The following is a 23,545-nucleotide window of genomic DNA, read 5'->3' on the forward strand; positions in this document are numbered from 1 at the left end:
TGAGACACATGCACGCCAACGGAGCTCATGTGGGATGTAGAAGAAACGAACAGAGCCCGAGAAAAGCCACCGTGGCATAAGGAGAGTGTGGGTATGTGCCACAAGTTGGGATTTGAAGATGTGTGGCAGCAGCCACTACATCGCTCCACTACTCATCACTTGCCTTGTCAATAAATAATTCAATAAAAGTATATGTTTTTTTACCTAGTTAATGATTCACATTGTGTTACAAAATGAATTAAGGTCATATAAAATCAAATCTAGCAATTAAGAATTCACTGAATTTTTTTCATAATCTCAAAAGAAGTCTGTAATGCCCTTTAGAACCCGAGGAAAACACATTTTAAGACCGTTCCTTTAGTGAAACTGTTAACATCGTGCATTTAGTAAAGTATTTATGAAGTTAGTTTCGGAATAAACTCGCAGCGCGTTCTGTTCCGCTTTATTTTAAAGAAGACACAAAGTCCTTAAATAGGCCATCCTGTCCATAAAGACTACATGTCCCATAAAGCGCTTGGCAAGAGTAGCGCATGCTCTTGGTATGAGCGCTTGCCTATTGGGTGATAGTGGCGGGCGCGATGCTACGCCGAGTGCAAGTGGGCGGGGCGTGTGGAGGAAGTGTCTTCCTGTCGAAGTGAGGCGGCGGTTGTTTTCCATCAAGTGAGTAAGCGGAGGAGTTCGCAGGGCGCTCGTTACTTATTTTACTTTTTGTAAAGATAATAAATGGCAGCACCCTTCAGTGTAAGCTATCCAGGTTCATAAGATATCGAGGACGTTGGATTGTTTGTTTTACGGGACGCGTGGAGTTTTACGTTCTTGTTGAATCCACAGAACAAATGAATAACTTTGTTAATAAACGCGCTATAAAAGTAGTTAATGTGGAACTGTTAGACGAGCCACGCGAAGACACGCTACGAAAGACTCTTGAGCCTGGCAGGGTGGAAACGCCGGCCTTCGATTAGCCTGACTCGGTCATTGCAGTGCTGGCGTGAAAGAAACCCCTGGCATGTAATCCTGTGCTTGCAGCGGCATTGAGTTTGCTTTTCCTGTGCCAACTGATTCCAGTGCCCAGTTTGTTTTAGGCATTGGCCCTCGAATCAAAATGACATTATGCCGCATGGCTGGAGCTTGGTCGATGTGGGGGTCACATTGTGTACCCCCGACCAGCACTTGTACAGTACATTTAGCCAGGTGTTTGATTTGTAGGTTACTTTGGATCAAGGGTGACACAGTGGTTAGTGCTGCCACCTCCTGGAGTTTGGGTCTGAATGCCTGAGTTTTTCTCCAGATATTTTGATTTTATTTCTGCCTCTCAACAACACCCACATGTGAGTGAGCGTGGCAGGGTGCCAGAGTGTGCCCTCAGCAGTATTGGCACTTCACCCAGGGTTGGTTTCTGTACGGGATGGATGGATTTTGGGCTATAGAGTGGTGTAAATAACGCATTTGCATGTTAAATGAAGACCACCTTTATTGGTTTCTATGGTCATTTATTTGATGAAGTGTGATCAGTCAGTCCATCATTATCCAGCCCGCTATATCCTAATCACAGAGTCACGGGGGTCTGCTGGAGCAAATCCTAGCCAACTCAGGGCACAAGGCAGGAACAAATCCCGGGCAGGGTGCCAGCCCACTGCAGGGCACACGCACACCAAGGTTCAGCTAATGTGAAATGGGACGTTACCCTGTGTGTGCCACTCAGTGGAGCTTCTCCATTCTCTACAGACTTTTATTTCCCCTTTCTGCTTTATCGAGCAGTTTGTCACATTAGTGGATTAAAGTATAAAACAGTTTGAGTAACTTCATAAACAATGAATGTGGTTAGGAAATCACACTCTTGTGCCACTTTGACTGGCAGTAAATATGTTGGTGGCACGGCGGGGCAGTGCTGGCCTCCCAGTAAGGAGACTGGATTGCGTCTCTGCGGTGCTCCTTGTGCTAAGTCTGCATGTTCTCCTCGTGTCTTTCCTGCTGTAGTCCAAAGACATGCAGGTCAGGTGAACTGGCATTGCCAGACTGGCCCTTGTGTGTCTCCTTCCTGCCTTGCGCCTGGTGATTTCTGGGTTAGGCTCCAGCTGCCCCATGACCCTGCCCTGGATACTCAGATTAGGGAAAATGGGTGGGAGGAAGATGGTGTAATGTCAAGGAATTTGCAAAGTGATATAATGGTGGGCATCGTGTTGGCGCAGTGCCCCACAACTCCAGGTCTCTGACCCTGAATCTTGGTCTGCTCTTGGCCTGTGTGGATTGGCCACATTCTCCCAGTTTGCAGGACTGGGTGGGAGCCTTTTCCCATGGGACCTGAGGCTACAATAAGGTCATCGTCCCCCCTGGGTGTCATATGACTAAAGGAGGGTGGCTGCAGGAAGCGCATCTGACTGTCTGCTCCTGTACTTTCTTTGAGAAGGGCAAATGGCCAGCCTGGAGGAGCCCAGAAGGTTGCCATTATGACAGCAGACAGACAGACAGACAGACAGAGTGAGTGTCTGAGTATAGTTGTGCCCTGCATTGGACGGGTGCCCAGCCCATTGCTGTTTCCTGCTTTGCTTGTAATGTTGCCTCGGTGGTCTCGAACTGGCAGCAGTTGCTTTTCTTTCTTTTCTCTCTCCAGTTTCTGAAGCTCACCCGGTGGTTGAGATGTCCCCAGGGTCACGACGCGTGCTGGTCTTCAAGTCATCTGAGGAGCTGGGATCTGCTCTAGCCGGCTTCATAGTGGCCAGGGCCAATGCCAGCTGCAGCTCGGAGCGAGGACGCTTCACGGTGGGCCTGTCGGGGGGCAGCCTTGTATCGCTGCTCACCCAGCACCTCCCTGCCCAGCCTGGCCTAGACTGCAGGAAATGGCTGTTTGGCTTTTGTGATGAGAGGCTGGTCTCCTTTCAGGACCCCGAGAGCACCTGTGGCCTCTATAAGGTACGTGAGCCGTGAGAAGAGTCACACCTGGGCTGCACATTGGGGGCGTCATGAACGTCACCCCAGCATTACACCTGTAGGCCAGTACCCGGCTGCCAGTGTCAGCGAGGTGTAGTTGATTAGCGGCGTCCGAAGAGGGCGCCGTGACTTTCTCTCTTTCTTTCTCTCTCTCCGTCTCTTTCTCTTTTTCTCTCTTTCTCTCTCTCTTTCTCTCTCTCTCTTTCCTTCTCTTTCTCTCTCTTTCTTTCTTTCTTTCTCTCTCTCCGTCTCTCTCTCTTTCTCTCTCTCTCTTTCTTTCTTTCTCTTTCCTTCTCTTTCTCTCTCTCTCTCTTTTTCTTTCTCTCTCTTTCTTTCTTTCTTTCTCTCTCTCCGTCTCTCCGTCTCTTTCTCTCTCTCTCTGTCTCTGTCTCTTTTTCTCTCTCTCTCTCTCGTTCTTTCTTTCTCTCTCACTCTCTCTGATGGCTTTTCTCTCACATGTTACGCGGTGAACTCGGCTCCCTTCCTGCACTAGAAAGTCTTCAGAGGCGAAGCTCCGCCTCCATTTCTGAATGCAGCACAACTCGCCGTCCCGTCCGCAGCACTGAGAGAAGCTGACGTTGCTGGCCGTCGAGTGGGCCGTTGACTCACAACATGTCAGTAATGTCCGGGCAAACTGTGAATTGTGAGAAAGCCAACATTAAATGGAAGAAGCCGCGCCACACGTCACCTCCAGAGAGCCCCTGGTGAATTAGAGCACTTAATGGGAAGGGGTGAACTCTTCAGACATCCTGGCGATGACTGCGACATTTGCAGTGCGCCAGTTTATTCTTTTAAGGCCTCGTTCACATTCAGTACGACGGTGTAGAGAAATCTATGGTGAATGTGCCCCCCATGTGCAAAATTCATAAAAACACATGCGTCCGACAGATGCCACCTCGTAGACGGACTCCAAGAGCAAGATGGCCGCTTCATGTGCCATTTGCAGAATTTGTGAGCTTGTGATGGAAAAGAAGAGAAACGCAAAACGGTGGCTTTGAGTGCAGCCATCCCTGTTGTATCTGAACACAGAAACCAGTGGGGTGGCGTGGATGATGAGGGGGGGCACTTGGTTACTTATGCCATCCTTTATCCTCCAGACTCCCTGAGAAGTACCCACTTGAGGTGTGCCAGCCTCCCCGGGACACACTCGGCAGTCCGGCTGACTTCAGTCCTCCCCCTCACTTTCTGTTGCTTCATGGCGTCCACAAACGGCGCTGATTCAGTGCTGGATGTCACCTGTGGAAAGGTCACCCCAAGTGACTTACTAAGTGACACACAGGACATGCTTACACTCGGCATCACTTCGGAGACGCCACGGCAAGCCAAGAGCGAAGAGTCAAGTGCCTGGTGACTTCAACTGCTGATTGATATGTAGAGTGGCAGCAGGTAACGTTGGTGGCCCCGGTGACCACGTTCAGGATTGGTAGAAATTTAAGAGCTCATTGCGGCCTTCATTAAACCGAAGGACCTTTAATACGCCGCTGGGACTTTGAGTTAAAGTCACTTTGGCCTTGGCAGCAGGCCTGACAGGTTTTTAAATGCGTTGCTGCTGCCACCATTGCCCCATTATTGTCCCAGGGACCTCGGGGGGTCAAATGGTCTTTGTTGTTCAGAGGGAGGCCCAGTGGCACAGACTGACAAGCCTATAGTCCTTCTCTCTCTGTATGTCAGATTGGCTGGCACCCCAGCTGAGTAAGAGACCAGTCAGCCTGGCAGGGTAACCTTTATAGTGGAGGGTAGAGGGGAGCAGCCTCCCAGAGCCGCGTGTTTCCCAGTGTGTGAGATGTTGGCTCCCTTCTGGTGGATTTCCTGTGAGCACACCTGCTGTGTGTCCCCATGGGCGGCCCTGCTGGGTTTCTTGGTAGCCCCCAGAGGAAGACGCGTTCCTCGTGTAAAGAGGTTCCACCTGACCAGGAAGAGCCTCGTGGGCACACCGTTGTGGCACCAGAGACACTCCCGGGTCTGGCGTAACAGGAAACGCTCTGCTTCACCCAGGTGAGTTGGACTCAAAATAATAAAAAATGGGACAAAGAGTTGAATTGTTTGAAGGTGAAGGAATTTCTTTAAAATATCTCTTTGAACGGTTTGGGGGGCTTGTCTTTGTAATTGTGTCTGAGGGGCTGCTACACCCCCTGCAGGTCACAGTTCTGGCACTGTAGGCTCGTAGACGGCCACCTTCTGTATGTGTGTGACAGCAGCTCGCTCTGCCTTCCTCTTCATTCCCTCGGTGGTTGCTGTGCAGTTTCCTCGGCCACCACCAGTCGGCGCTCTTCACACTAGTTGGTGGCTTCCTCATCTGACTCCCCGATTAGTTTTTTTGTTTTTCTTGGGATTAATGTCACAATGGCATGTGGTTTTAATTGAGGAGCACAGCTTCTGTAGCCCTGATGAGCGATTTTCCGTCCTCCGCCTGCCTGTCTTTGTGCCTAATCGTCTGCTGTTGCTCTTTTCATTGCAGAGCCACTTAATGCCAGCCTTGTGTGTTGCGGACAGTCAGATCCTGGCCATCGACCCTTCCCTAAGTGTAGAGGACGCGGCTGAGGACTATGCACAAAAGCTTCAACAAGTGAGTTTCTCCTCTTCCCTCCACAGGGTGAATTTCAAGTTGAGAAAGCCTGAAGGAGGACCCGTCCATGGAGGACATGGGGTTTCATCCATCCATTATCCAACCCGCTACCTCCTAACTAGCGGGTCTGCTGGAGCCAATCGCACCCAACACAGGGCGCAAGGCAGGAAACAAACCCCGGGCAGGGTGCCAACCCACTGCAGGGCACACACACACAATTTAGACTCGCCAGTGCACCTGACCTGCATGTCTTTGGACTGTGGGAGGACCTGGCAAGCGAGCCCGGGTCTCCTAACTGCGAGGCAGCAGCGCTACCCACTGCGCCACCGTGCTCCCCATGGGGTTTCAGCTGATTGGATTCCTAGCATTAGCCCGCCATGCCAGGCAGCGCCAGCCACACGTGCCCTGTGTGAACACTAGAATTGCTGGAGTAGCCAACCATTTGACCTCACGATGCCACGCGCTCCAGCTTTGCCTTCCACTCCTCAGATCGTTCTTCAGCATCCTTTCTGTCCGAGACGTCGCTGGACGCCATCCGGGACATCCTGCAAGTTTTGTGCGATGAAGTGCACAGGATGAGACCCGCGCACTTGGGGGTCCACCCTGTCTTTCTCTCCTGAAGATCTCCCCTTTGTTTTTTGCAGACATTCCCTGGCGAGCACATGCCAGTCTTCGACTTGCTGCTGTTAGGAATGGGCCCGGATGGACACACCTGCTCTCTCTTCCCAGGGCATCCCCTTCTGCAGGTGAGGAGACTCCGCACATCGCTGGCATGTCGGGCTTCAAACGATGGGATGGGGGCAGCACATTTATAACACAGGTCTCACTGTGGCTGTGATGGTGCAGGAGCTTCTGACCTCCGACACAAGCCTGAGCTTATCGGTTCATCTACAGAAAGGCCACCTTTACTGCCCCCTCTGCCCCCCGTAGCCCCGCCACCTCTCTCGACTACAAGCTCACCTGGCATAGGAGGAGAGGCTGGGCCTGGGGGTCCTTCCCAGAAGCACTTTTGGTTCAGATGGATGGCGTCAGGAGAGCCGTATCTTCAAGAGTGCCCTCTGTTGACGACGACTACAACTCGCATACTGGCACCCAGCACACTGGGGCGGGCAGGCGTGACGACATGTTGCTGTGACAAGCAGCCCTCCACTGCCCATCTGTTATTCTAACGGGCATCGGCAGCCTCCTTTACCAGGCGTGGCTCTGCTTAGCCAGTCGGTTAGTTCTGACCTGCTCGATCGGGGGGCCGTAAACGGGCGAGGACTCGTAAGTGGTGAGTCGCTGTCCTTGGGCGCCTCGCCGTCCTCATTGCTCAGATGTGAAGGGCAGTTATTTGGAGAAGATGGCTGGCACGTCGTCTGACTCTTTGACTATTTTCACAGGAAGAGAAGAGAACTGTGGCCCCCATCAGTGACTCGCCAAAGCCCCCCCCGCAGCGCATCACTCTCACCCTACCTGTTGTTAATGCGGCCAGGTGTGTGGTCTTTGTGTCCACCGGAGAGAGCAAAGCCGCCGTGCTCAAGGTAAGAATCGCCAGAGTGATCGGGTGGCAGAGGTTGTTTTCACACTGATGGCTGAGGTGGCACACTGTCATGGTCACATGCGTGCCCAAGTCAAGCAGGTAAGCGTAGCACTGGTGGTTGTGTCGGGCCCCTGGCGCCCTTCCCTGCCCATCTCGCACATCGGAGCTCCACTAGACAGCTGAGCGGAGTGACCACACGTTTGAGGCCTGGACGTCATGGAGAACGTGCTGGAATTCTCATCTCGTGCCTTAGATGCCCAGTATTCCTCGGTAGGCTGTCTGTGCCCCTGAAAGGGAAGTGAGAGGACTGGGTGGGCTTGCTGCAGGTGTTTGTGGTCTCCACTTCTCTTTCCTTTTCCCCTGACAGGCTGTTGGTACTTCTTCCTGTTTTTGATGTGCCCCGTTTGAGTGTTAGATTCTGCCATGCTGACTGTGCCCCGCTGATGGCGTCTTGTCAATTTTATTTCCTCTAGAAAGTCCTGGAAGGAAATGAAGAACCTGCCCTCCCGGCCGCCAGGGTGAATCCTGCCAACGGAGAGCTACTCTGGTTCCTGGATGAGTCTGCTGCCCAGAGTCTAAGCCTCCCTTTGGAGAAGCCATCCAGGGGCGCGGCGCTGTAAGGGGACGCTGCCACCACAAGGGCTCATCTCGGTGACATGTGTGGACAATTACAAGTCTGGATTAGCCATAGAAGTTGAGCCTCTTCTCGAGGGTTTCCGTGCAAAACACTAAACTCGCGTCCTTCAAAATGTCCGTGCACAGCAGCTTAGTGCCCATCTTTGATGCCCGTCCATAGCCCTGGCAGCCCTGTAGCCACACTATTGAAAGGTCAAGCTGAAGGTGAGCCACTTACAGAACCAAGAAGAGCCCCGAGTCACTTGGGGCATTTGAGGTGGCAGGCCTGCTCTTCACTTTGTGATGTCTATTGGGCTGCTCAGTAACCGCAGTTCTTAGGTGGCATAGACGGGCAGTTTAAAGGTCATATGGGCGACTCCACCCAGTGGCGAGATGTCCTCTCGGCTCCATAAAGCAATCTTTTGTCTCCAAGTCTCACTGAGAAGAAGCGTGTTGGCAGCACTGGCCTGAGTAGTTCAGCGCTGCCATCGTCTGCGTTTGGGCACAGGCTGGCACGACATGCCAAGTGGTGGGCTGCCCTTTGTGTGACTCTGTACTGTCATCTTCCAAAATTTAATTCTGTGGTTCAAGGTCGATGAGCTCAGGTGGGTTAATGTGGCATGTAATGAACTGGTAAAGCCCCCTCAGTGGTTGAGACCCTCAGCGAGTAATGGGGCCTTCGGCTTCTGTTGTTAATCTTCTGACTCAGCGTAACGTTCTGATGACGATGTGCGGGTGTTTGTGTGTCGTGTAAGGTTGGCACTCTGTCAAATAAAGCCTGACCTGTGCTGTGCGCCAAGCCTGCCTCCTCTGTGGTGTACACTCTGCATGGCTGCTCTTCTGTTAGGGCAGGACTCGACCACCTTGAGCCCGCTGAAAACGCCATCTTGGCGTTGACTCTTCATGTGTACGTAAAGTAACTCGATGGTACGCACCCCCTGACCCGCCGCACCGATGGGCAGAGCCCCTGGCAGTTTTGTGAAGGTTTAGAATGCAGAGACTTGATCGTTTTCATGGTGGAATACGTTTGTGTCCTCGTGTGATATCACAGATGTGACAAACACGAGGAGGCCATGCAGTCCTGGTGTCACTCGTTTGTCTCCCCCTCCGTGACTCTGCAGTTTGTTTTGGATTCCCGTTGTGTTTCCTGGCTTCGCTCCCTAAATGCACTTCCCCTCCTTTTCTGCTGGCGTCCCCGAGGTGTGATTAGCTCTTTAGTTGAATGTTTTCTGCCAGATCTCTCTTACAGATGCCAATACGAATCTCGGAGACCTGGGCGACGTCACCCTGCGGCCTGCTCTGCTCTGACGGAACTGGTGCAAGTCTCCGAGGCCATTGATACCCCAAGTAAGCCTCTGAGTCCCATGATGCACCGGTGCAAGTCTCCGAGTCCCATGATGCCCCGGTGCAAGTCTCCTGAGTCCCATGATGCCCCAGTGCAAGTTTCCAGGTCCCATGATGCCCTGGTGCAAGTCTCCGAGTCCCATGATGCACCGGTGCAAGTCTCCGAGTCCCATGATGCACTGGTGCAAGTCTCCCGAGGCCAATGATACCCCATGCAAGTCTCCTGTGTCCCATGATGCCCCGGTGCAAGTCTCCTGAGTCCCATGATGCCCCGGTGCAAGTCTCCTGTGTCCCATGATGCCCCGGTGCAAGTCTCCGAGTCCCATGATGCACCAGGCTGCTCCTCTCTGCACGGCTCCAGCTGCTGCTGTGGTCTCACTGGTGCCCCCTACAGTATGGGCAGAACGTTCTCGAGTTATATTCTGCAGTTTTTAGAACATTGTATTTTTATTGTCGTATATTCCTTTTTAAGTTGATGTCCATATTTGTGTTGTTCATAATTACACGTTTATCAATTGCTAATATTTATTAAGCTCTTTAAACTTTTGAAGAATCGTGCCAATGGGTGCAGGCAGCTTCACTTTGCTTTCTGTATTGCAGTTGGTTGTGGAGAGAAACGTGAAGAAAGAGAAGGGAAGGAACAGCAAATGGGGGTCCATATGTTTGGGGGGACTCCAAGTTAAACCCGTGGTCTGCCATCAGCCAGCCACACAAGCTGGAACGGCACAGGGGCTTTGCAGTCGCCAAGTGGCCTGGGGGTGACGTGACGCCTTCAGCTGGGCATATGTGCTGGTAACGTGTGTGCCCATCACACACCTTCATTCACGATGAGTGGGTCAACGTGCTGAACGAGAAGTTAAAGATGACAAATACGAAACGAAATACCAACAAGTCAAACGCACGCACACACACACACACACACACACACGACGACGATTAACAAGCGAGTGATAAGAATGGCCGAGCCCTCGAACGTGCGATTGATCACTAAACTCAGATGAGGGTGGCAAGGTAAAAATGTCCTGCTGGCTTGAGCCCCTCTCTGGACCTTCTCTGAGTCGTCAGGTGGTCTGCCAGGCTGCGCCGCGGTGCTCGAGGAGGTGGAGACGCCCAAACTCCCGACCTTGGCACAGGCCATCGTCACTGCCGTTTATACGCCATTGTTCTGTTTAGTGCGCGTTATTGAGAAAGAAGAAGCCCACCGTGTACAATCTAAGGCAGTGTGGGGGGGTTACATTTAAACCCATTTATTTAGTCGTCTGCCTTTAAGAATTGGTGACAGATGTTCTAGATGAATGACATCACAAACAGCTGCTGAATGGCCTCTGGCTGTCCACGTGACGTCTGAGTGACCGGGTGACAGTGCCACTGGGTGGTCTTCTCTTCATTATGTCACCCCACTCGTGTTGTCGTCTTTGAAAGCGTCTGCCCTTCATTTCATTGGCTGCCTCTTAGAAACAATGGGCGGCCATTTTGTGTCTGTTTCTCCACATTGATGGCCTGCTTGGTTATTAGAGGAGGATGTCGTGTTCCCTGCGCCTTACTCTGATGATGATGATGATGATGATGGGTGTTCTTGTTTGACTTCAGGGGTGGCGTTAACGCGGTGAATGGTAGGAGACCACCAAAGAGTACTTCATCAGTCACTAAGGTCCAGTGTGTTAGTGCTAAGTGAGAGCTTCAGTAACTGAGATGAACACACGAGGAGCGCAGCCTGGCACTAGCGGGTACATCCTGCCTACCTGTGCCCTGGAGAAGCCCAGCTTGACACAACAGCGCCACTGCCCACGTCTTGCCCGGGCTGATCGAGATTAGAGGACACACACACTCGACTACTTGTCTGAAATCACATGCCAACTTCGGAGGGTCCCCGTAGTCAGGGGGTCCTTGAACAGGCCCACTGGGGTGGGTGATCCTCATTGTGGGGCACAGAGCCATCCCAGTGTGACATTTCACAAGTTAACTCGTCTCTGCTTGTGGGCACCGATTGTGTCTGATGGCAAACCCACTAGCTGGCACAAACACTAGGGGCCTCGGTGGCAGTGTGACATGTCACCTTTTTGTTTTGTGTAGGGGGTCTCTGTTTGAACCCGATGTTCATCCTGAAGTTGTGTTTTATTGCCAGGTGAGAAGGTAATCCAGCTAAATTCTCTATGGTGGGCTCTGTAGGGGGTGTCGCCACAAAAGTGCCAGGTTCAAATAAACATTTTTTTCAACCCGAATGCCAACTTGCAGGCACATCCACACTAACTGAGCTCCCTGCCTCCACTCAAGGTGGGTGCCCCCTTATGCTGTGCCTGAGTAAGGCAGAGGGGAGACCCAGAAGTACCCCCACTGCCAGAGCGTCGGACTGAGCTGCCTGGAAACAAGAAAATCCCCCTGGTGGCACCTGCAGGACCCAACTGGGATCCTATGCAGACCTGTCTGTGGGCAAAGCAGAGCCATGCCAGGGGAGCTCTGCCAGTCACTGCGCTGGCAACATCCTGTTAGATTTCCCTCCAAGCTGGGTAAGGCAATGCAAGTCCATGATGGCCTCCATGCCAGTCGGGATGCCAGTCCATCCATTGCGCCAGTAACAACAGATCCAGTCTCAATAGGGAGTGTTGTGTTCCCAGGAAGACCCCCAGTCTGGACCCTCATCTAAAGTGTAGTCGCATCTACACATCTCTCCGTTGCCCAGGCATCTGCTGAGGTGCGGTGCCATCTTAGCAGTGTTCCCGTGTCCTGAGCCCGCTGTCACCACACGCTGGTCTTCCTCCTTAACTGGAGGTTCTCAGATGGCCCAGTGTGTGCCGGGGTGGGCTGGTACCCCACACATGCATTTCCTCCCCTGCCCAATGAGAGGTTTAGGTTTTGTGACCTCCGTGCCACCTTTGAACGTCCTTTCCAGATGCCCTCCACTCCGCTCCCCTCCTGACTCATCACAGTTGCCGTCACGCCTCCCCCCATCTTGTTAGAACTTGTCACCTTCCCCAAGGGCGGGCGTGCCTGCCTGCCTCCGGATGTCCTCGTGAAGACGTCCCTTTTGTTCCTGGGTGTTTTAATTGTGACAGTTTGGCTGATTTTTGTCTCTGTGACTGGCACCCCCCCCATGTTTCTCACACCCGTGGCCGGGGGGTCTTCAGCACACACAATGTGACAGGCGGGCACTTTTAGCTCATCAATTAGTGATGCGCCATCTGCCACCTGTTGGCAGCCACGTGCCCGGTGGCCTGCCTCGTGGAGGTGAGTGGCCGTGTTTACAGTAAAGCACCTTGGTGTCACTAAACACAGGTGAGCGGCCCGCTGTGATGGAAACAGGAGGGGCAAACGTAGAAACTCGAGGACGTGCTGGCCGCGGTCGACAAGCTGCCCTTGACGGGGGCTCACTGGGCATTCAGGTTTGACCCAAAGCACAATGGAGCACAATACAGAGAAATGAGAGAAAGCTGGCAGTTGTCACCCTCTGAGGCAGTGTGGCACCTTGGTGACTGTCAGCATCAGCCGTCACTATAGCGCCTTTCACAGTATTGGAGGGCGGGCGTCATCGGAGTCTGGGGAGAGCGCAGGTGCCTCGGGTCTTCGTTGGCATGTGGTGGGCGTCTTTGTGTGGGCTCCTGTCAGGTGGAACGTGCCGCCACTCCTTTTTTTCGATGACAGTTGCTCTCTTGTCACGCTTTGTACCTTCGACAGAAGTCTCTTTCCGTTTCTGGTTCTATTTTCCACGCCTCGAGAAAAACTGAAATTTGCTTTCTTGCCAGCGCACAGGATGAAGGAGAAACTCTGGACATCACGGTTAGCCTGGCACACCTCGCCCGCTGTGTCCCCCTCTGAAAGGCGCTATACAAAACAAAGACCAGTTGACGAGGTCCCAGTGTGCACATTGATGCCAACTTTTAAAGTTTACTTGGGCAGTGTCAGCGCATCTGCTCAGGGCTCTATGTGAACACAGCTGGCAGACTAAGTGCCAGGGTCAGAGGGTGAGAGTGCCCATCCCGAGTGCTCATGGCACGACGGGTCAAGTGCAGGCATTGATTTGAGAAGCCGGGTGCAGAGAGCAGAGCTCATAAATATTCATGTGGGGCCGTCACATGGCACTGCCTACTGACAGATGGGGGGGGTGGCAGGGCGGGGCCAGCCGAGAGGCGTGAGGGCACCAGTGCAGCGAGTCGCCAATACTTCTGATTGAGGCGGCATGGCACCGGAGCCCTCTCCTTGACAACGTCCAGCTGCCATGGGGGGGCAGCAGTCGAGGCTCTTGGACTCAAAGCAGCGCAAGAATCTGGCGGGTAAGACTGTGGGGGTGGGGGTGGGGGTGCTGAGGGGGCCGACCACTTACTCTGCTTCTTGGCGTGGGCTCACTGGCTGGCCACTCACTAGATGTGCCATCTCTGACGGTGGCCCGTGCTCAGAAATGAGGTTTCTGTGCTTTAAAAGGGGCCATGGGACAATCGGGGGGGTGGGGGCTGTGCTCTTATATAGGGCCTTTGGTGCCCCACCGAGAGTGCCAGTCAACAGGACCTCCTGCAGCACAGATGTGCAGGTCTCGTCTGCCTGAAAGCCAGAGAGACAGGTGGTCCTGCATGGGGCTCCGATGCTGCAGGTCACCGCTAGCGCCATCCTGCGCCATCCTGCCCCACTGGCGCACAGTAGCTCGACAGACTTTCACGCCCTGCAATGGAAAGAATGTGCGCCACACGAGCAGAGACGCGGGCCGCTCAGTCCCACGCGGGCCGCCACACAGGAGCTCTTTCATGGCTGGCGGGCGCCTCTCTCTGAGGGGCCTTTGTGTTCTGGGCCTTGCCCCTAGCTGGCGCTTTTCTGCCCATTTCCTCTGTTCTAGAATCTCTTTTGGCCTTTGACGGTTTATTCCGCTTGTGACGGCTGTCTGCCGTCTTGTGCCTTCTGCTTGTGACAAATGAGATGCATCAGGCAACCAGCGGGCTCCCTGGACTTGAACTCAAGGACACCTTTGCAGTGCCCATGTCTGGATGGAGGGCACTTCTGTGCCAGGGGGTCAAGCAGGGCATGCCACATCTATGCCAGCCTGCAGTCTCACTTGTCTGAATCCCGCTGTTGTTCTTGCACTTGGACCCCCCCCAATCCATGGTTTGTGGGGTTTTTTTTTTTTCAGTTTAGGTCCCCAGCATTGACACCTCGTCAAACTCCCGGGCAGCCCCCCAATTGGAGGAATAAGGAAACAATGACAAGGTGACCCTGTGGCTTTAGTCTGTAGTATTCTTCAACCCACGATGGCAGTGCTAGCTGGCAGGGCACAGCGCCAGTGGGCACCTTGGTGGCTTATTAACCCTTTGTGTCCCTCCCCTTGAACAGCAAGCTGCAGGGTGATAATGGCAGCAGTGACCCTGGGCGTCTCCAGAGGAGGAGCGCCAGTCACAGCACCGCAGTCTGCCTTGTGAGGAAGGTTATGATGATGATGAAGGCTGCAGGGTGCCCGTCGGTCCATCATCTAAACGTGTGCTTCTCCGTAGGGCGCAGCAGGGCAGTGGTGAAGAACTTCGCACCTCACTACCGAAGGCAGTATGCCACTGCCTACGTCAAGCACATCGTCACTGAGCTCGAGCAGAGAGAGGGCGCCGTCACCCAGCTGCAGCGCAGACCGGTACTGGCAGCAATTTAATCTCCAGGAGACGTGCCACACCTCTGGCGCCCCGACAGGTGACCCAGGCCTTTGTCACGCCCGCGGGCTCAGACGTGTGCGTAACGGGCCTTACTCTTCATATTTTCATGCCAGGGCTTTCTCTTCTGGGTCTCAGGTAGATCTGCTCCGGGGGGAGAAGCTGCTGGAGGGGACGCTGCTGCAATTTCAAGATCAGAGGTGGAGCGAGAGACGCCTCCTGGTGACCGGAGACTTCCTGGTGGAGAGCAGTGACATCAAGGAGGTGCGTCACTCCCACAGACCCCCCGAGTCCATGTACGGTCGGCAGGCCTCTGCTAACTCCCTGCCAGTCCTTGTTTATAATCTCAGTTAGCCCACCGCTAGCCCCTTCACGGAACCCTGCATAGGCCCCTCCTCTTCCTCTTGGCTCATGCTTGACGAAGCCCCTACATGACCCGGCTGTCCTGCCCACCAGTCCACTCACCCAAATCCCACCAGTTCTTCCTGCCTGACGCAAGTCCCACCGTTGAATCAGCTGTGACCACGCCCACAACTCCAGATCCAGCCCACCACCACTTCCTGCCTTACACAACCTCTGCCTCCTGGCGTAACCACGCCCACAACTCCAGTCTCCGCCTCCTGCGAAGGGTCCATTCACCTCAACTGTGAACACACCCACCGACCGCTCCAGTCTCCAGCCTAAGCCCCACCCGCACCATTTGTGACCACACCCACCCAAGACCCGCCTTCAGCCCCGGTCTCTGCTCGCCCCCAGCAGCCTCTCCCTTTGCTGTCCGCTCGACTGCCTAACCTGCTCGAGGCGCTTGTGCTTTTCGCCACAGGACCCCCCAAATGTGCAGAAGAACAAAACCCGCCTGCTGCTGTCCGGCTGTGACATTTGCACTTCCACTCAAGAATACCGCCTGCTGTGGGACAGGGCCATACAGGAGATGCCAGGTAAGGAGCTCAAGTCCTCCGGGCGACGTCCCCAGATGACTGTTTGTCTGTTCAGTGCCAGCAGGTTGAACGTGGTACACCTACAAACAGTGCCCGATTTTGCTTGGCAGGCACCGCAGACTTCGAGATGCCCAACTCACCCGGGCCCTTTGACTACCCCGTCTTCATCCATCATCCATACCGGCCCGTCATTTGTATCTGTGCCCACTCTGAAGACGAGCAGCTGGCCTGGCTGAGCGTTTTGAGGAATGCCATACGGCACCACAGCACTGGTATTTTTTTCTGCTGACTGGCACTAGGCTGGCATTGGCTGTCCTGGGTAGATGCTGTCTGTCACTGCCAGTCTGTTTCTGAATTCCATTGCAGTGATCCTGAGACAAAACTCCTTCCAGGGCAGGGCCTTCCTAGAAGCCGTCCGCCATTACAGGCAAGAGAAGGGCAGATACGACTCGGGGGTCCTGATGCTCGGCTCTGAAGAGGACGTGAGTGTCACAAGAGGGGCTCGGACGAAGAGACATCTCTGCCATGTGCAGATGCCCCTTTGGGTCCTCACAGACAAACTGTTGTTGTCTCCACAGGTCCTCTCCATGGTGGTCATGGAGGACGTGCTCCCCGGGCTCCGCTCACAAGTGTTTCCTCGACTGCGTGTGGCACGGAACAGGAGGGGGGCAGTATGGGGACTGGTGAGGGCCTGGATGGTTGTATTGTGGGTTAGAGTTTGGCCAGCCCGTGAGAGTAACGCCCACCCGTGTCTGTGCCCGCAGCTCCTGACTGAAGTGTTCTCGCTGGTTTGTGGCGAAGTCTCACAGGAGCTGCACACCCTGAAGGAGCACGAAGCTCAAGGGCACCCCCTGCTGGACAAGCAGGTCCGTCTTAACCTGGACCAGATCCTCACTGTGCAGGAGCACATCACTCGCAAGATGAGAGGTAAGGTGGCACTGCGGACCTGGGCACGGTGAAGCGAGCGCCCCCTGACAGCTGAGCTGGCACCTAGGCACCACATTGGCACACTGGGTGGGTCGCCTTCTCACTGATGTGGCTTTGGCTTCAAGGTCAGTTACCCTAAATGGCCGAGCCTTTTTGGCAGCACACCCGTCCCACCGCCCTGGGTGCTATGGGGTGGGTACTCGCTGCAGCGGCTTCTCAACCTGCCCACTGTGTGCTCTTCTTCCAGGTCAGATGGCATCAGTGATTACCATGTGCGTGGCTCGCTTGATCCTCCCTTCCCTGGGGTCCATCTGTCAGGAGCTGGCAGGGGCATTGCATTCGGCTTTCTCTGCCGCCCGAGAGGTGTTCACGGACGCCTGCGACGCCATCATGAGCACGAGGTGCTGCGGCCGCTCCGTGCAGGAGGTCAGTTTGAGCCGCGGCAGGTCACTCGGACGTCCCCCCCTGGTGTGTACCAACCTGACCCCTGTCTGTGCTTTTAAACCCCACCAGCTGACGGAACCCCTGGCAGGCCTGCCCCATGACTCGCCACCCTCGGGCCACTGCTACCGCCAGCTGGAGCTCATCCCCGACAGGCTGGCCGGCCTCCAGGATCGATTCGGCTTTCAGGGTGCCAAGGGGATTGTTCTTCGGGCCCAGAATGCTCTGGAGCAGGTAGGTTTGGCACACCTGGGCACTTGCTTGCTTTTCTCTCGCTCTGGTTGTCCTCACGCCTCCTGTTCGCTTGTCACCTCAGTTCCTGGAGGACGCCGTCTACACCTTTGAGTGTCTTCTGTCCCAGCAGCTGCGGCACTCGATGAAGTCCACTCAGATCAGTCTGACCCTGCGCCGGGTCTATGGCCGTGTCCTAAAGGTAAGGCTGGACCCCGCTGCCACCCGCTGCCCCCTGTAGAACAGAGCTGTGACTCTGTGTCTGTCCCCTCAGAAGCTGGACCATGACAGCGTCCTTGTGCAGACTGACCTGCTCCGAGAGGCCCTGGTGGAGATCACGCTGCCCTGGCTGCTCAGGGAACTGGAGCCCACCTGCAAACTGGTGAGTCGCCCACCTCTGTCTGATTAGCCCACTGTGGCCTGGATGGGCAGCAAGGAGTTAATGCAACAGCCTGAAGTATGGGGGGTTGGGGGGCACATTGAGTCTGCCAGGGACCCCATGGGACTGACAGCTGCCACTTCGTGGTATGTGACATTAGTGCAGCTGTGAGGGGCTGTGTGAAGGGGCACAGTGCCATAGTGCTGCCCAGCTTGTCGCCATATTGTACTGTGCTGCTGTTTCAGGGTCTCTCCAGCTGGGGCCTCTGGCTTGTGACATGTGGTGGGCATTCGAGTGGCACCCTTGTGTTTTACAGTTAGCCAAGAGAGTGCCAGCGCCCCCTGTTTTCTTACTGTTTATACCTTCATTGATATTTGAGTAGACGGGTGAATTGACACCCTGAGGGTCACACGGTGGGTGCTGGCTATGACTGAACTGGCGACGGGTGCTTTAAGTCACTGGGGGGGCCACGCTGCCCATTTACAGGCCCCGGACTCCCAGCTAAGAAGATGAAGGAGGGTCTCGGCTCCAATTAGCGCCTCCTAGTGGTTACCCCTACTACAGCATTGGTACTCCACCTGTAATCCCACTATAGCGCTCTGAGCCCGTACCACGTGAAGGGCGCTATACACAAATAAATTGGTCCAGGGGTCTCTGGGTTTCCCTACTTAACAGCCCGAAGCTCCTTTAAAGCCTGAAAATCTAAATTGTGGGGGTCCGAGAAAAAAATAAAAACGTGTTAGTGCTATAAATCTCTCAGTGTCATTGGAGCAGCGGGCACTGAGGGCGTCACTGGCTGGACGGGACGAGGTGGGCGATGGCAGCAGCCCTTGGCGCCTCCTTTCCCTGTGCTCATCCCTTGGCTCTCACTTGTCCAGGAACTCCCTCAGTACGAGGAGATGGTGTTTGCTGAGCACAGCGCCGTAATCCACATTGAGAACATCTACGAGGAGGTGGTCCTGGAGAGCCTGCTGAAGGACATCAACTCAGGTGAGGCCTGCCCTGGGGGTCTTTAGCTTTAGGGTGGGGAGATGAGCTTCATGTGTCTGTATGTGTGCATGTATGCTGTGGACACTAGAGGGCACTGTTACGCCTCAAGGTAAAAGCACAAAGGTGGTCTTGTTATTAAGAGATGGTCTTCACAGTCGTTTCCCCCACCACAGCCACAAGTAAATACTTGGCACAAACACCCCGTTCTTCTTCTGCTGCCTCTCGCACCTCCGCTCCCCCCAGCAAGCTTTGCCCACCTACCACCCGACTGTGTGTGGCTCATTTCTGTGACGTCGGCCCCAAGTGGTCTGCAAACACTTCCGGGTCAGACGAAAAACATCATGCCATTTGTCTCCCCCACAGCACCCCCTGGTGGCACCCATGGTACCCAGCAGGGCTGAGATATCGAACTCCAAGTGCCAAGGTGCCCTGGCTGTAAACCAGGGGAGCTGCCATCTAGTGTTCTGGGGGAGGCAGTGCCCTCCCATCCTTCCATCCTTACAGTATATTCCAAAAGACCCCTTCCCTCTCTGTGCATTTCATTGGGTGACGTGGAACACTTGGTAACCCTTAATGACAAAGTGACAGCATGTGACCAGAAGGGCCTGCAGATTTATTTTGCATCAAAAACTGAAAACGTTCATTCATGGATGTATTCAGACCCTTCATTCGGGACTTTGGCAGCCCCCTCAGGGACGTCTCCATAAGCTTTGCACCCCTGGATTTGGGCAGCATGCCCCATTCCTCCTGGCTGATCCTCTCCAACTTCGTCAGACTGGATGGTCTGGCGTCTGCACTGCCATCTTCTGGACTCTCCACGCAAGCTCTGGGGGGATTTAGGCCTGGGCTTTGGAGGGGCACCTCAAGGACACTCTTGGCCATTGGCTTCGTCAGCCCGGTCTGAGGTCCATTCATCCTTTCATCGATTCGGATCAGTCTCCCTGTCTCCATAGTGTCATGCTGGCACTGTCAAGCTCCACCGAGTGGCAGCGCCTGGTCAAGTGCCTGGAGTTGTGACCAGAGAGCTCAGTTGTTGTCTCTCGGTTACTCAGGAGGGTCTTCTGTCTGCCCACTCGGCCAGAAACGCCTGCTTGACACGAGTCCTGGTGGTCCGCACTTGCTCCATTTTCACAGTTTCTGAGGCCACTGTGCCCCTGCAAACACTCGAAGCGTCACGTCAGAAATGGCTTCATCTCCTCACCGTGGTCTGCGCTTCACCGCCATTTAATCTTGGAGGCCTGCAAAGGACTTCCTGGCTGGGTTTGTGTCCCGACACGGGTCTGCGTGTGCCACCGGTGGACCCCCGTCAAGTTCTGGATACGGGGGCACAGTCTGGAGAGCTCAGAAGGGGGGAATGTGACGTGTCGATTTGTAAGAAATCGTCACACCGCTTTACAAACGTGTCACTTTGGCCTGGTGGGTTACTGAGTGTTGACTGGCACGTTAAAATGGCAGATTTCTCACTGACGATAGGCGGGGGTCTCTCAGAGGGTTCCCTTTAGCCACGCCCACACGACACCGTGGGTTCGGTCAGGTGATCTGTGGTGTTCTTCACGTTTCCAGATCTTTCCGCCGTCTGCAGGCCGATTGGCTTTGGGTGTTTGCTGTCATTTCTGAGTCTTCATGCACTTAGGAGTCTCCTTAGATTTTTATTTAATTACTCGACGCTCTGCTGAGTGATTTCAGGACATTTGCCACTTCAAAGAAATCCACTGCCACCCGTGATCTGCAGTTCAGGGACGGCGTGACAGAGTGAGGAGGAGGAGGGCCGAATGACATTTGAACTTCTGCCACAATGACCTGTCGTAAAGAGACCGCTTCATATAGCGCCTTTCACACTCTGTTGGCCATTCTTAGATGGATATGTAGTTTGTCACTCCTGGTCAGGGCCACTTGTGTCCCCAAGTGCTCTGCCTCGCCTGTATTTTTCAGATGTCGTTGTCCAACGACCGTAGTTGACCACCGTGCTCCATAAGTTGTGAAGGTGAGATGTTTGGGCCCCTCCTGCCCCCTTGTCACCTGCCCACCTCCCCTCACGCTCACAATTGCCCTTGCCACCTTAATTTAAGGCCCAGCAGTCTTGTATTAAAAGACGCCTGTTGCTTTTGCTTTGGTTGGCAAGTAGAGGGCACAGTGAGAAGTTAAGTGCCATCTCGGCCACTGGAATGGATGTGCTGCCCTCTAGTGGCCCAAGAGCAGACCCAACACAGCTTCTCATCCCCCCCACCCCTCTTTGTGATTGGCAGTTCTGAGGGACGCACCCAGCCAATACCAGCTCAGCCTGCACTGCTCCAGCCTGATGTGCATCCTGAACAGCCTGGGAGCGGACCGCCTGACTGGACAGCAGACCCCCAGCAGTGGCTCCTATGAAAATGTGCCGTTCACCGTAGAAGTGGCAGCTGAGAGTAAGCAGGATGAAGGGCATGATGATGATGATGATGAGGAGGAGGAGAGTGAATACGTCAACATCGCCGCCATGCCAGCTGGCTCAGATGACCTCACCCGCCGCTCCCACCAGCCAGGTCACAACATGCACCAGTGGGCCATGATGAGGGAGTCCGATGCCTGAGCTGGACATCGGGGGGCAGAAGAAAGACCACGGAGATGGGGCTGTGCCAGAGGACCCTGCTGAGCTGGCAAATTGTTATACAGCTGGCACCACCAGAAGCAGGTCAGGTGGGCAAAATGACAAGGGCAGAAGACCTAAGAAGCGACGTGTCACAGCCAGGTGCAATTAGTGCAAATGTCACAGTCGGCCATGGCATCGTCTGTCACTGCTTGTTCCACTTTGGCTCTCTCTCTCTCTCTCTCCCTGCTTGGCAGCGTCACCCTCAGGTTTTAAAAGCCATCTGTCCCCTTTATTACGATGGACCACTGTGACTTCATCTAAGCTGAGGGTCCCACCTCCCTCTTGGTGCTTCTGTCCGCTTTGAACCTGAGGAGTGAGCGCTTAGTGTCGGCTAAGGGGGGACATGCCCAGTGGACCCCTGGGACGTCTGCTGAATGGACGCTCAATTCCATGAGGCTCTCGGGCTGGGGGCAGCCGCACTTCTCCTTGATGCCACCAGGAGGCCCCACACTCTGTGATACCAAATTAGCAGCTGGGACTGATGGGAGGGGGCTGACCTTTGGACAACAAACAAATGGCAGACAGCGGGGGTCTCCACTGGACATTTCTCGCTGTGGACTGTCATGGTGTTGGTTACTTGATTTTATTTTGGGTTTGTCTTCTGAAATGTCATCGACGTGTGACCTGATTTATGAGGTCACCCCAGCCCCCTGCTAGAGCAGGGCCCAACCTAATGACCTGCCACATGGTCGGCCCCTCAGGTTGCCACTGATCTGTCAGCAATATAAAAGCGGGGGGCGCCAGAGAGACACGTCTGGTGCCCACCCTCAAGTTGTTTCTGCTTGTCCAGCAGAGTGATGTCCTCCTCCTCCTCCCCTCTTCTGCAGATGGTGGCATCTTCTTCTTCTTCTGCCTCCTCCTCCTCCTCCTCCTGCGTGCTCACTAATGGCTAACTGAGGTGGGCAAACACAACTCCCACCTGCAGTGTTCTTGTGTGTTTATTGAATTAAAATGCATTTCTAACTTCTTGGTGTAGTAATGTATATAGCGCCTTTAGTGTGTGTGTGCGTGCTAATCCGGCGTAGGGAGAGAGAGGACAAAGCAGCCTGGTGGCTCTGTAAGTAAGCACATGTGGCCAATGGCGTTAAAATGGAAAGGAAGCAAAAGAGGGAGACGCTGAAATGTGAAATGGCTCGTCACCATGAGGTCACCGTAGGACACAAAACCTGTGAGGACAGTGTCCAGCATTCAAGGTGCTACGCATACAGGTCACGTCCTTCCTTCAGTGTCACCTAATAGAGACCACAGCGGTGGCCAAGGGCAGCCCCCCAAGATGGACATCCACCCTGAAGGCTGGCTGGGAATGTTTAGCTCTGAAGCTTCTTCATGACTCCATAGATGGGGGGGGTCCTGTGGTGAGCTGTGCCTCTCGGGTGGTCAGCCCACCGCTTGACCCACTAGGACACACAAACTCCCTCAGGCGTTGTGACTTCTTTTGCTTTGTTTTCATTCGTTCTGATTCTGAAGAAGCTGCTGGAGTGGGCTGAACAGAAAGTGTGTAACCAGTGGAAGAGGTGGGGGTCCTGCTAAGGTGGGCTCCTAGGCCCCCAACTTCAGAAGCCTGAGGGGTATGTGTGTGTCTGGTGGGGGTCTCTAATAACGAATCACACTAAAATCGTTGTAGAGGTAGCAGCAAAGCCAGAAACTGAAATGTGGAGTCGGGGGTCTGGAGACAATTGAGTAAAAGGTCCACCATGGTGATCAGAGCGACTCAATTCAGTGCCAAGCAGTCAAATATCAGGGGTGGGGGTCCCCACTGAACTTACAACGACTGGGATGCCTGGGCGCCCACAGGCCAGTGTAGCTGCGTGCCATCGTCAAAGACACACATAGGGACTTGCAATATTAAGCTCAAGACAGCATCTCAGTTAAATGGGCATTAAATATAAACCCACGGCAGCCTTGGACAGGGCACCTGCCCATCATGCATACCCTCTGAGGAGCAGTTTCGACTCTCCAATGGCTGGGCCACCCTGAGTGCACATCTCCAATGGGACCGAACGGCACAAAGGTCACAGCAAAGGATGGCAGGCAAGACGACACGGAGATTCAACAGTTCCGCGTGCACAGCCCCGCCTTCTCCGGCCGTGCCACGCCTCTTTGTACGTTCTGGCCCGTTCCGATTGGACGGAAGAGAGGCACGTGCCTAGTGCCTTAAAGGCGCGGAATTCTACTAGTGAATGAACGGAAAAGGGGGCGCTCGTGGGTTGATCGTGTAATGAATGGCAGTAATAATAACCAAAGACCCCCGAGGAATCTTCGCTTCGAGACAGCAGCTGGCCTGCTCTGCCACCACGTGGCGCAGCAACACGAAGCGTCGTCAAACAAGGGTTTGCTTCTGGAACCTCCCAGAGTCTTAAGGCCATTTGGCTTATCTGGCACCCCATCCACAGACACCCCTTGAAAAAGCAGACAGG

The 23,545-nt window shown here is 54.3% G+C and overlaps 2 protein-coding genes across 7 annotated transcripts; both read left to right on the top strand.

The window, feature by feature from the left end:
• The first annotated feature begins 590 nt into the window (after positions 1-590).
• Positions 591-8,430, top strand: pgls (6-phosphogluconolactonase). 2 transcript variants are annotated; one of them, XM_039772451.1, is made up of 6 exons: positions 591-660; positions 2,612-2,910; positions 5,387-5,494; positions 6,139-6,240; positions 6,877-7,017; positions 7,490-8,430. In XM_039772451.1, exons 2-6 carry the CDS (start codon positions 2,638-2,640, stop codon positions 7,634-7,636), a joined length of 771 nt encoding a protein of 256 aa, XP_039628385.1. In that variant the 5' UTR covers positions 591-660; positions 2,612-2,637; the 3' UTR covers positions 7,637-8,430. The 2 variants fall into 2 exon arrangements, with proteins under 2 accessions (XP_039628385.1, XP_039628386.1); XM_039772452.1 differs by lacking the exon at positions 591-660 and adding an exon at positions 676-741.
• Positions 8,431-13,106: 4,676 nt separating this feature from the next.
• On the top strand, positions 13,107-22,095 carry LOC120541101 (protein Niban 1-like). Of its 5 annotated transcripts, XM_039772414.1 has the most exons (14): positions 13,108-13,243; positions 14,447-14,577; positions 14,732-14,857; positions 15,417-15,531; positions 15,642-15,803; positions 15,898-16,013; positions 16,110-16,214; positions 16,296-16,458; positions 16,706-16,884; positions 16,972-17,133; positions 17,216-17,332; positions 17,405-17,512; positions 18,388-18,499; positions 20,746-22,095. In XM_039772414.1, the coding sequence occupies exons 1-14, from the start codon at positions 13,189-13,191 to the stop codon at positions 21,066-21,068; spliced, it is 1,974 nt and encodes a 657-aa protein (XP_039628348.1). In that variant the 5' UTR covers positions 13,108-13,188; the 3' UTR covers positions 21,069-22,095. The 5 variants fall into 5 exon arrangements, with proteins under 5 accessions (XP_039628345.1, XP_039628346.1, XP_039628347.1 ...); XM_039772411.1 differs by having other exon boundaries at positions 13,107-13,243; positions 16,110-16,458; positions 17,408-17,512; XM_039772412.1 differs by having other exon boundaries at positions 13,107-13,243; positions 16,110-16,458; positions 17,264-17,332.
• The last annotated feature ends 1,450 nt before the right edge of the window (positions 22,096-23,545 follow it).

Source organism: Polypterus senegalus, chromosome 12 (genome assembly GCF_016835505.1).
Source record: "Polypterus senegalus isolate Bchr_013 chromosome 12, ASM1683550v1, whole genome shotgun sequence".
In the NCBI taxonomy this organism is placed as follows: domain Eukaryota; kingdom Metazoa; phylum Chordata; class Cladistia; order Polypteriformes; family Polypteridae; genus Polypterus; species Polypterus senegalus.